Here is a 12602-nt window from a genome sequence, read left to right as displayed (position 1 = left end):
ATCTGAGTCAATCGGCCTCGGCCCGTCCAAAACACCACCTCGCAAGCCCTGCTGGAATTTCCTTCGGTGAGTAACCGTCAAAAAAAAAAAAAAAAAGCCCCACCACACCCCAGGGTCTCCCGAGACACACTCCAGGACGTTCCTCCAGAGGGCCTTGTGTGAAAGCATCCCCTATAAGCCCATGGCAGCAGACCCCTGGTTCATCTTTTAAAAGGGCCAGAGTGTAGGAGAGAGGGGGGGAAAGAGAGAGAGAGAGAGGAGATGTTAAGAAGGTGCTGGTGAAACAGCCTCTGCAATAAAGCTGAGAGTTTTACTGCCAAGCACGTTCTGGTGCTGGTTTGTTTCTGCTATTGAAAACGGATGGGGAGGTTTGTGTGCAATGAAACAAAGAGGAGGAGAGGTAGAGAGAGAGAGAGAGAGGAAAAGAGAGAAGGAAGGAGAGGGAAAAAAGAACAGATATAGCTTGGACAATAGTCTCTCAGCTATGATGAGACAGCTGGGAGGGGAGTCCGAATCCTTTCGGGTTTTTATGGTGGAATGCAATCTCCGTCCGGGGCGCGAGAGGACACCCAGATTTACTAACTTCTCGCTGTCTTCCTCCGGGATGCCACTGTAAGCCCCTGCTTTTGATGGTATCAGTTTCCATGGGGACACACGACACCGGGATCAAAACAGCCTCAGCCCCGTCACTCTAAGCTCTCTCCGGCCATCGATACTTTTTATAAGTGCAAATATAAACACAAAGATATTTTGATAATCAACAGTTCCTCCTTGTTAAATAGGCTACAGTGACTCCTTCTCGTGGGATACCGGGCCCGGGGGGAGACGCGGAGTATCACTTACCATTAAGCGAGACGTGTATTTCATTACTGGACGTCTCGTCCCACAAAACGCAGCGCTCAGACGCCACAGACATATATAACACGTTTTTAATGTCAACAGGCAACAAAACCCTATCCACTGTGAGAGACAACGTTATTCTCTCTCTGAGCGACACACACACACACACACACACACACACACACACTTGGATGGATCTGGACATGTGCCACAGAAAGGTCGTAGTAAAGCACACACAGCCACGAGAGGTCGTGGAGTATAGAGAGCAGGGATAATCTGCCTGCGGAAGACGGAGAATGTCAGATTCCACAGGCCTTCCTCGACAGGAATCCGATAGCTCTGTAACAACTCTTCAGAGAGGGCGAGGAAGGGAAGAGGTGGGCTGGAGGTTTTGTGGAGAAGGTGGAGGGGTTGGTGGTGGGGGTGCTGAGAATAGATGGCTAACCACTCCATCACATCATCTTTCTCTCCATCACTCTGTCTCTCTCATGTCCCTGACTTCCCCCCCGCCCCCCGCCCTCCTCCCTCTGCCCGCTCGCCTGTGCACCACATCAGAGCCGGCTGCTGGCCAGCCTTGACACCGGGAAGTGGGGAAATGAGTATGGCGATTACACCAGAGCACTCTCCCATGGTGTGTGTGTGTGTGTGTGTGTGTGTGTGTGTGTGTGTGTGTGTATGTATGTGCATGTTAACATTCTTCCCCGGTCGTTCCTGTTTCAATCAGGATCAACTGCTTCCAGAGAACACCTCACACACGCCCGCAACCCACCCCGACAGCCTGGCTCTCATTTTAATTGCACGTACGAGGTTTACATTCTACACACTCTCAAAGAAAGGAGGAAAGGGAAAAAAAGAAATAATGGCTAAGAAAGAAAGAAACAGAAACAGGGAGGAAGGAGAGGAATGTTCCATCCAAAAAGACTGGGCCCTAACAGACTCTGCAGAGATGTGAGTTGAAACGTCTTTTTTTATTTTCTTTTTTCTTTACTGTCGATCGAGTTACTGCCTGACCCGAGCCCTTCCCCAGTCAATGACAAACCCACGCAACAAGGCCTGCCAGCAGATGCTGGGACATCTTTTCCCAAGCCTCTTGCTAACATGCGCTCTGCTCTGCTCTGGTCCGCTCTGCTTGACTGAGCTACGCTACGCTCAGGAGGTCACAGGGTCCCTGCCTCCGTTTTCTCTGTAGCTACAAGTCCAAACAATGCATGAAAAAAAATACACAAAACATTAATAGGAGCGATTGTAGCAGTGAGCTCTGACAAACATTGTCAGATACTGATTTCAGCGGATGTAAGCGCTGTTTTTCATAACTGACTAATTGATACCAGTGAGAGAATGTGCCTACAGAGATAGCGCTGCTGTCATGGCGATGACTAGCAGAACTATGTTTTTCTGAGAAAGGATATCGGTGTTGTTTGAGTGCTGTGGGATTGGATGGGAACAATGGGCGTATTTATGACGGGCTTAAAAAATCAAAAAAAGAACAATGTGAATCCCAGCTACTAATCAATATTGTAACTAGGAACAGGCACTCACATCAAATCATTATCTTTTGAAGATGCACAGAGCAGGACTACGAGTCGGAATCCACATGACGTCAACATGAGAACTACGCACAGTCTGCTTCCAAAGCATGCTTTGAAAACAGGAAGAAGCGCCGGAACGTAACACCATAAATCATGAAAAGGGCTTGAAAAGAAGAGAGGAAAAAGAAGGCTTCAGTTCTCACTTTTCCCAGACATTAAGAAGCCAAATAATAGAGCCATCTAGCAAAACAAAGTGGGAGAGAGTGATAGAGAGAAAGTGAATGAGAGGGAGAGAAAGATACAGAGAGAGGAAGGGAAAGGACAGAGAGACGGGGAAGAGAAGAAAAAGGGAGACAAAAAAAGAGAGTAAGGAGATAATGAAAGAGATACAGGTGGAAAGAAAGAGAGAGAGAAGGAGAAAGAGGGCGCAATCTGGCCTGGTCTCGTCAGACAGATGCGTGCGTGCGCGTTCGCATGTGTTGTCTCTCGGGGCTTGCATATGAGTCAGCAGGACGCGGCGGTAGCCAGGCCAGGCTTTGGCAGGTGCCTCTGTGCGCCCACCGCTGCCGCGGCACCGGCATGTTTTCATGGGCTCCACTTCACACACCGGCGTCCTGGCGTGGGTCCGCAGCGGGCAGCCGAGCCAGACTGAGCCCGATCCAGACCGGTGGATGTTTGCGGAGCTGCTGCGGCTGCTGCTCTCCAGCCCTCTGTGGTCCGCCGAGACCAAGGCCTGCCTAAGGGGAGCCGTATTTCACGAGAGCTAGTTACCCTGACACCAGGGTGATAGTTTATGGCCCAATCTGACAGAGGGTGGAGGGGAATTGGGGAGCAAAGGAGAAGAAGAAAAAAATGACCTACTACTACTGAAGCACACCCAAAAAATTCCTGGGAGCAGAGCATGAAAGATTCCCCAATAAACTGTCAATGTGTGGGATCCAACGGAGAGCGTATGTACTCGTGACCCTAAACGTCCTCTGATGCTGGTCCTGGTCTCTCAGGGGTATGCCCTGATTACGCTCAGCAGTCTGTTTCAAATGAAATGCAACTCCCATCCAGTGCAATCTCCTGCTGGATTTAACAGAGCGCCCCACTTTCAGTTTTAATGCAATTGTTCTGCCACGGACGTCAAAGATTCCGAGAAGTGCACCATGCTCGCAGCTGGGATGAAACAGTAAATAAGAATTCTCTGAAAAGAGAAACTAGTTGCCTGGCTGGTCGGTTGAACCTCAGGGGTGAACCTGTGAGTGTGTGTGTGTGTGTGTGTGTGTATGTACGCTAAGCATGCCTGAGACAGAGAATCTGCAGTGTGTGAAGGTGTATATGTATATATGTATTTATATAAATATATGTGTGTGTGTGTCTGTGTGTGTGTGTGTGTGTGTGTGTCTCTAAGCTCACCTGCTGCCAGCCCTTGATGGCCGTGTCCAGTGTGTGCACCATGTGCTGGCTGACGGTGGCGAACACGGGCTCCACAAACACGCTCCCATCCAGCAGCCTCTGCTGGGCGCCGTGGGTGACGGCGGCCTGGCCCCGCAGGGTGAAGGGCCGCACCAGGGGCCGCAGGGTCAGGTTGCGGTACTCCAGCAGCTGGCACTCCAGCCCGCTGGACAGGCTCAGCTCCTGGTAGAGTTGCGAGGGCCGTCGCCCGCTCCACTGGCGCAGGTACGCTCGTGGCTCCTGCACACCAATCAGCATGTACTCCTGCTCCTGAGGTAACTTCCTGTCTGACAGGAAGGGGCGGAGCCGCTGGCACGGAGCTGAGAGCAAAAAAAAAGATGTAAAAAGATGTATTATCAGAAAAAAAAGATGTATTGTCGGTTTAAATCAGTTTAACATCTTAACCTCAATACATGTTTGTATTGTATTTGTAACAAACATTTCATTTTTTTTTTTTTTTTTATTACTTTTATTCATTTAGCAGAAGCTTTTATCCAAAGCGACTTACAAGGTCATATACAGATTTTGTACATTTTACACTGATGGCTCACTGCACATCAAGAGCAATTAGGGGTTCAGTGTCTTGCTCAAGGACGCTTGGACAGGGACGCTTCGACGAACTAGCAACTTTTAGATTACTAAATTACTTCCCTTCCTCCTGTACCACTGTACTACTGATCTGATAATGATTACAAATGGGCAATTAAAGCATAATTACCTGAACAAAGGGCCTTTTTACAATATACTTCTAGAGTTCCTGACTCTAGACATAAAAATGCCCTAGAGCATATCATAACAGCATGAATTAATGTATAAAGTACTTTGTATTGATGAATAGGTGAGTGTTAAGCCCGTTAAATACCTTAAATACATTCATTAAAAAGTGGGACACAAAAGAAAAGACAGAATGTCTACTGGTGGCGAGGGTTAGATAATCAAGCTTCAGCATGGGTACCTGTGCCCAGCTGCTCCAGGTGGTGGCAGAGTCTCAGCTGGATCTGCGCCAGCTGCAGGGAGATGCCCACCGAGGGCACGAACCAGGGGGCGAAGCAGGAGTCCACACGGGTGCAGGCGGCCAGCGCAGTGGGCGACACCAGCTGGTCACACTGGAGCTGGGAGCTCGACTCACTGTCTGAGCTGAGGGACACAGGAAACAGGAAATACATAAATGAGCTGGTAGACAGACAGGAAAGATAATGTTACATCACTGCGCAGGTAGACAGGAAACAGAATATTACATCACTGAACTGTGTCGGAAACTGAATATTTCATCACTGAGCTGCGATAGGAATCAGAATATTACATCACTGAGCTCTGCGACAGGAAACAGAATATAACATCCTTGAACTGTGAGAGGATATAGAATATTATGTCACTGAACTGTGAGAAGAAAAAGAATATTACATCTCTACTTCATCATCCCTACTTACTCAACATTGAAAGATCTAGCATTGTCTGATAGGAGTACCATTACTGCAACAGGTCTATGAGCCAAGGGCGCAGCACGAAGGAAAAACATGTTTATGTTGATGTTTGAGTATTTGGCAGAATTGTGGGGGGAAAAAAACACTTTGACATTCATCCAAACATGTAAGGATCTGCAGATTATGTGTAGGACCGCTACAATCAGGCAGCAGAGACTTCCTGTTTTAGTATTAAACACAGCTAACATTCCACTGGCGGTAGGAAGTGCTGTTTGCTCCTAGTGACATTCCGCTTTTGTCAATGCCGCGTGAGCAGAATCTAAACAGATGATTTGCTTGGTAGCTCCATCGCTATGGGGTATTTGGGGAAACATCTGGATCATGTACAGTGATTCCCTGACTGCACTGGCAACAGGTAGGCTCCTGCCGACTGAACAAAACAAAACAAAAAAAAAGACATTTTTTTGGCCTGAAGACATTATTTGCATGTCATGGTACATAAACATGGATGTCTTTGTAATTGAACTAAATGACCATTTGTTCAGTAATTTGTAGCTACTATGACTTCACCATAAAAAACCACCAGGAACCTTCCAGAAGGGAGAGCAGGGGCATTGCTCTTAAATGATAAGAATCACATGTTGAAGTTTCCCTGACTTCCAGTTGGCAGCAGCAAGCTTATGATTTCTCTTTTTATTTTTTCACTGCTGTTTTCTTTTTCTGAAACTGAAAGCGGAGGCAGTTGAAACAAAGAGTTAAGGGGAAGGGAATCAGTTTTGATCAAAAAGGACAAATAATTTAAACATAAAGGAAATGTACTGTTTGCAGTATGATTATAATGAAATGCAGATGTATATTTTGTTTTTCGCTGGATGGGGGATTTTTCTCCCCCTCCCTCTCTCACTTTTTTTCCCTTCTTCCTCCTCCGTGGTTCTGTTCTTCACTTACATGTTTTCTTATTCCTCCCATTCTGGTCCTCTGGAGCTCCTAAACCCACACTGAATGTGGGCTTGGCAGCTCGGCTCCACAGAAAAAAAGGAAAATCTCAAAGAATCAGAGAGGAGGGGAGTGTGTGTGTGTGTGTGTGTGTGTGTGTGTGTGCGTGTGTGTGTGTGTGTGTGTGTGTGTGTATGTATGTGGGTATAGAGGGGAAAAGAGATGTATAGAGAGGACAGTTTGTCAGAGAGAGAGATAAAGAGAGAAAGAAAAAGAACAAGATAAAGAAAGTGAGAGGGAGAGAGAGAGGTAGAGGTAGAGAGAGAGATAGGTAGGGTGAGAAAGGGAGAGAGAGAGGAAGAGAGGAAAAGAGAGAGGGAGAGAGAGGAAAAGATAGATGTAGAGAGGTAGAGAGAAAGAGGTATAGCGAGAGAGGAAGAGGTAGAGGGAGAGAGGGAGAGGTTGAGGGAGAGCGGTAGCGAGAGGTAGAGAGGTAGAGAGAGAGAAGTAGAGAGGTAGAGAGAGAGGCAGAGAGGTAGAGAGAAAGAGGAAGAGGGAGAGGTAGAGGGAGAGAGGTAGTGAGGTAGAGAGAAAGAGTTAGAGCGAGAGAGGAAAAGGTAGAGGGAGAGAGGGAGAGGAAGAGGGGGAGAGGTAGAGGGAGAGAGGTAGCCAGAGGGAGAGAGGTAGAGGGAGAGAGGTAGCCAGAGGGAGAGAGGTAGAAAGGGACCAAGTGCAGGAGCTGGAGGAAGACTGTAAGTTCAGTACACACTGCTGGTGTCGAGCCTTGTCCCAGGTGTTCGGCCTTGTCCCAGGAGCCCGGAACACACAAAGCGCCACACTGCTTTACTGCAGACCCCCACCCCACACACACACACAACCCTGCTCCCTTTCTACCCCTTCCCCAAAAGCCACCCCTCCCTCACCTCAATTAGACACACTCAAGGTAAGCAGGAAGGAATCCGGATCGGCCATGACAGCCACTCGGTGTGCTGGGAAATCTCATTAGATTCATCTGAACCCTGTCCAAGCCCGCTCCCTGGGCTGCTGCTGGCCAGATGTGAGAGAGGAGAGGAGGGGAGAGAAGAGAAAGGAAGAAAGGAGGAGAAAGGAGGAGAACAGAGGAGAAAAGAGGTGAGCTGAGCTAGGAGGATAGGATAGAAAAGGAGGAGAGGACAGGAGAGGAGAAGTGAAAGAGATGAGCGGAGATTAAAGGGGAGGTGAGACGACGACGAGAATAGGGATCAGAGGAGAGGGGGACACGGAGCGACAAGGAGGCTACAATTTAATTGAATTGCAGGAGTGACCACTCTGGAGGTCCGGCTACAGATGGAGAGGCTGGGAGGAGGGTACCGAGGTGGACACCACCAGTGTGTGTGTGTGTGTGTTTGTGTGTGTGTGCGTGTGTGTGTCTGTGTGTGTGTGTGTGTGTCTGTGTAGTCACCTCTGCTCATCACCCGTGTCGGCTGTGCTGTTGACCACGACCCTCCAGAGGTCAGAGGCCACCAGCTCCTTCTGTTGATTGGCCAGGCCGTGGTCGAAGCTGAGGCTGGGCAGCTGTAGCTCACACGCACTGCTCTCCGACAGGCTGAAGTCCCGGTAGGGCACAAACACCCGCTGGATCTCATCCCAGTACTCCAGGCTACAGGGAACCTGCACACACACACAAAAGAGAAAGAACACACACATTAGCAGGCAAAGGCAAAGAGAATCTCTTTCTCTTGTTCCTGCGCTTGCGTACACACACACACACACACACACACACACACACACACACACACACACACACACACACACACACACACACACACACACACACACACACACACAGACAGACAACCTCCATTAGCCATCAGCCTGCTAATATTTCATGACATCCATTAGAGGGAGCAAAATAATCAAAGCAAATGTCTTCTGGCTGGATGGAGAGAGAGTCAGAGGGTTAGACTGAGACACGAGGAGAGAGAAGGCGAGAGAGGGCAGAAACACAGGACAGGAGGGAAGGAGGAGAGGAGGAGACAGAGAGGCCTCTCTGGGGTTCCACCCCTCCGCCAGGCCTTTGGCCTCCACTGGAGGAGCAGCGCTGACGAGGCGGATTAGCTCAGAGCTCCTCGCTCCACACGGCCTGCTGCTCGTCAACTGACACGGCCCAGCGGAGAGAACAGCACGCTGGCCTGGCCCGGGCCTGTCCGACCCTGACCCCGACCCACTCCCACCACGGCCCATTCTCAGACATGAGCTGCTGGCCTGAGGAGGTCTTGGCATGATGACACAACACCAAGGGTGATGCTGATCATTCACAGACATCAGAGTTGTCTCACATAACTAACGGTAATGTCTCAGTGACAGACATCCATTATACTATGAGTAGCTATGAGTTTGCTTTTATTGTCTCTGTTGGACAGGATGGCTCCATGCCATATGGACATCAACCAGACCCCCCCCCCCAAAAAAAATCCCCAACCAGTCGTCTCTTAGTATTTGCTTCTATGGATCGGTAGGAACTGATGGTAAGAACGGCTACTCCTATCTTGCCCACACATGTCATCACACAAGCATACCTGCTCTAGCTTATCTGGCTCTGCATTTCATAGCCTCCGCCTTCAATCAAGCTTCAAATGAAGTTGCAGCGTAACTAGCACTACTTGTTAAGTAAGAAGTACCACTAAGTCTCATAGAACAAGTCACTAAAAAAATAGAAAGGAATGTTCATTTTAGGCAAACCTTATTAGGTTAGGTGTGGGGGGGGGGGTTGGCGTATGGAGTTAGGCTGGGCTTTGCTACGGTGGTGGCGGTGAGGTAATGGGGGTTACGCAACCTCGGCATGCCAAACAGGCTTTCGCCGAAGCGCCGCCTAATTACACCTGCCAAGGCCCTCACACCTGACCCAGGAGAGGGCCGGAGTTTCCACCCGCGGCCCACCTGAGAGACGGCGCGCACATGGAGAGGCTCGGAGGCCTCTTACACACAGCAGATAGAAAATGTGCTGCACTTATATCCCTCATTTACCGCTGACCTCATCCATGTTGGGCTTTTCCAGCAGGGGCCCCTGCAGAAGCCTCCCTACGCACGTGAAACCAGTCCAAGGTGGCCATCTTGGGCCAGCAGCCTCTGTGTTCCACCACCTGTCTGCGTTTAACCCTTTGCGCGCCGCCGGGCCATCTGGACTGTGTCTCCCGCTCGGCCTGATTGTGTGTGTACGCCATGGCGTAAACACGGAAAGGCCGTGGATGTCTGATGTTTCGCGGATGGTAAATTCATATGTACGTGTGTGTGTGTGTGTGTGTGTGTGGGATGTGTGTAGTTTGTTTATGGAAAAGGTACCAGTGCTGGAGTTTATTTATGAATATTTCTCCCTACCATCAGTCTCTCAATCACTGCATATGCATAGTCAGGTAATACTACACTCCTGCCTGACACACACTCACACTCACACACACACACACACACACACACACACACACACACACACACACACACACACACACAACACACATGTGCAATGCAGCTTGAACATTTCAAACCTGTCTTTTGACACATACTTAGTTCTGTCTCTGGTTTGCACTGTTCCATCTTATCACCGGCTGGGATAATTTAATTGACGTGAGTCTGGGGCTAATGCAGTCATGTTTACTCGAGAGATGTTAACGAATATGTTCTCAAACGCGCTCGCTCACGTCTCAGGCAGCAGAGGGAGGTCCAGTTCCCTTAATCAGGCGTGAAGAATCGGCCCGTATCAAAGCCGACGTCTCGGCCTCTCCGACTGTCCTCTCGGTAACACTACACGTCTGAGAGTTGGGATTTGATTTTTTTTTGGTGAACGAGGTGCAAAGCTCGTCAAGATCTAATTAACCAAATGGACTGTCCAGTGTTTTCACAACGCTAGGGCTGTGACGAGAACCGTCTGACTAAAATAATACAAGCTTTGGCCCACTGACACCCACTCTCTCTCACTCTCTCTCTCTCTCTCTCTCTCTCTCTCTCTCTCTCTCTCTCTCTCTCTCTCTCTCTCTCTCTCTCTCTCTCTCTCTCGGCTTGAGAAATACCACCTACTGACTATAACCTTTAAATCCACCAGGTGTCACGCAGTCCTTTGCTAGCTAAAGAGCATGTGACTAAGAAACGATGGCTAAATAAAACAGGGCGTCGATGAGAAGCATAAGGGGTTAGTAAACGAGGCCCACCATTCGCTAATAATAATGACTGCAGCACCAGCTGTGTATGACACATATGCCACGAAGGCGAGCGGTTCATCTCAGGCCACGGCGCCCTGGGTAGGGAGCGTGCCAGCCAGCCAACCAGATTAGGGGAGAGGACGAGGGGCTGGTGGATTCTGGGAGTCCAGGGTGGAGATGGGGAGTGGAGAGAAATCGAAGTAGGACTGAAAAACATTACCCCGACTCCAAGTCCCCCTTTCTTTTGGTTCTGCTCAAGAAAATTGGGATCGTGCTGCTTGGTCCCTGTTTTTCAGTTGGGGAGCTTTGGATGGGGAGAGAGAGAGCATAAAGGAGGGAGGAGGAGGAGGGTGGGACAGGGTGAGATAGAGGGACAAAGGGTTAGAAAGGGATGGAGAGCTGAAGCGGGGAAAAGAAGTAAAATGGCCAAAGAGAAGCTGCTTGGAGTTAGTGGTGGTGGTGGGGGTTACCTGTGTATGGCTGAATGGACCACACAGTAGTCAGAGGGTGGGAATGAGTCACTGCCCTCTCCCTCTGCAGGTGGGAACCAGTGGACACATACCTGAGGTGACGCACCTTTCTTCCACCCCACCAAGCCTCTCCCACACCCACACACACCCCGCTCAAACGTTCCTACCGTATTTAAAAACAATACGCCAACAGCTTGCCCTCTGACTAATGAAAGCGAGTTCAATTCCCCTTTCGCAATGCTGGAACTGGTCGTGAAACCACAACTATTTAAATGCAGGAAATCTTGATTTTATAAAAATGTGAATGTGATCTGCTCTGGGGACAGTGCGCCTGAGAGAAGAAGGCCTGGCAGGGACGCAGGACTGGCTCCCCTGGACTGATCCTGGAACAGCTGCTTTTTAGTGTGTGTGTGTGTTTGAGTGTTGTGTGAGTGTAGTGTTTTATGCATGTATTTTTATGCTTGTGTGTGCCTTTGTCTGCATGTGTATATATGTGACTTGTGTGTGTGTGTGTGTGTGTGTGTGTGTGTGTGTGATTGTTTGTGTGTGTGTGTGTGCATGTGAGTGTGTGTGTGAGTGTGTGTGTGTATGCGCGTCTGAGAAAGAGCAAGAGACAGAGAGAGAAACACTGGATTGTGCCCCCTTTGACACTACGGTACACAAATAGCTCCAGCAATCCATCCTCTCCGAGTCGACAGACGGTGAGAGTGATTGAGATGGTGAGACAAGACAAGCAGGACAGGACGGAGAGACTAAGCGAGTGAAAGAGAAAGAGAGAGCGAGAGAGAGATGAAGAGAGAGAGAGACAGTGGGAGTGTGGGGATCAGGCATGGCTCCCTGGGTTTGGAGACCCCCCTCCTCTCTCCATGTGGCTGCCTGGTAACTCTAGAGCCATGAGAAATGACTGCCGCGCTCCCCTCTCCCCGCTCTGCACCGCTCTACTTGATTTCTCTCCTCTTCTCTCCTCTCCTCTCCTCTCCTCTCCTCTCCGTCCTCTGTGCTTCACGGGGACAAAATGAAATTCCTCCGCGGAACAGCACAGCCAAGCTATTTCTGTTTTACCCCGGGTTTTATGAGCGCATTTCCGTTCCCTGTAACTGGACTTTTTCGGCCTTGGAGAAACCCCATAAAAAATGAATTAATTGAGTCCTTTTGAAGTCCCCCCATAAAGAAAAGCAAATAAAAGCTCGCAGCTCCGGGGGCTGAAATCAATTAAAACTGGGAGCACAATGAGCTGGCTAATGACAAAGGGCTCTATTCTAAATCCCCCAACTCTCAACACACTGGCTTACTGGCGCATGAGCATTTGTATAAAACACATGAGGCAATAGTGTGTGTGTGTGTGTGTGTGTGTGTGTGTGTGTGTGTGTGTTTGCATCCGTCAGCTTCATAAAATGGATCCAATGACTAATATTTAGGGCTCAATCACTTCTTTGAGAAGGCCTGGAATCTGATACTGGGCCCCACGACACTGGTGCCATGCCTGATCACATCTCTCATTTTCACAGTGGTTGAGGATACACAGATACACAGTTTCCAGGATTCCTTTCTTCTCCATATGAATGAGCTAAGCCTTAGCCTGTATTACATCTAGTACTACAAGCAATGTATGCAGTACACAACCACTGGAGTACAGGGGGCGAATAAGACCAGATGAAGTAGAAGAGAGGCGGGTGAGAATGGACGACTCTGGATAAAGAGTTAAGAGAGGCGGGTGAGAATGAACGACACTGGATAAAGAGTTAAGAGAGGCGGGTGAGAATGGACGACACTGGATAAAGAGTTAAGAGA

At 49.2% G+C, this 12602-nt stretch overlaps 1 protein-coding gene across 1 annotated transcript in view; it reads right to left on the bottom strand.

Moving 5' to 3' along the window:
• Positions 1 to 12602, bottom strand: part of vps13b (vacuolar protein sorting 13 homolog B) — a 338610-nt gene that overhangs the window by 47553 nt on the left and 278455 nt on the right. Inside the window, 3 exon segments of the mRNA XM_080857284.1 lie at positions 3771 to 4129; positions 4765 to 4946; positions 7611 to 7819. Of these exon segments, the coding sequence (XP_080713410.1) occupies positions 3771 to 4129; positions 4765 to 4946; positions 7611 to 7819 (750 nt within the window).

Source organism: Sprattus sprattus, assembly GCF_963457725.1.
Source record: "Sprattus sprattus genome assembly, chromosome: 19".
NCBI lineage: Eukaryota > Metazoa > Chordata > Actinopteri > Clupeiformes > Clupeidae > Sprattus > Sprattus sprattus.
Note: the sequence above shows the minus strand (reverse complement) of the source record. Positions and strands in the feature narration are given on the sequence as shown.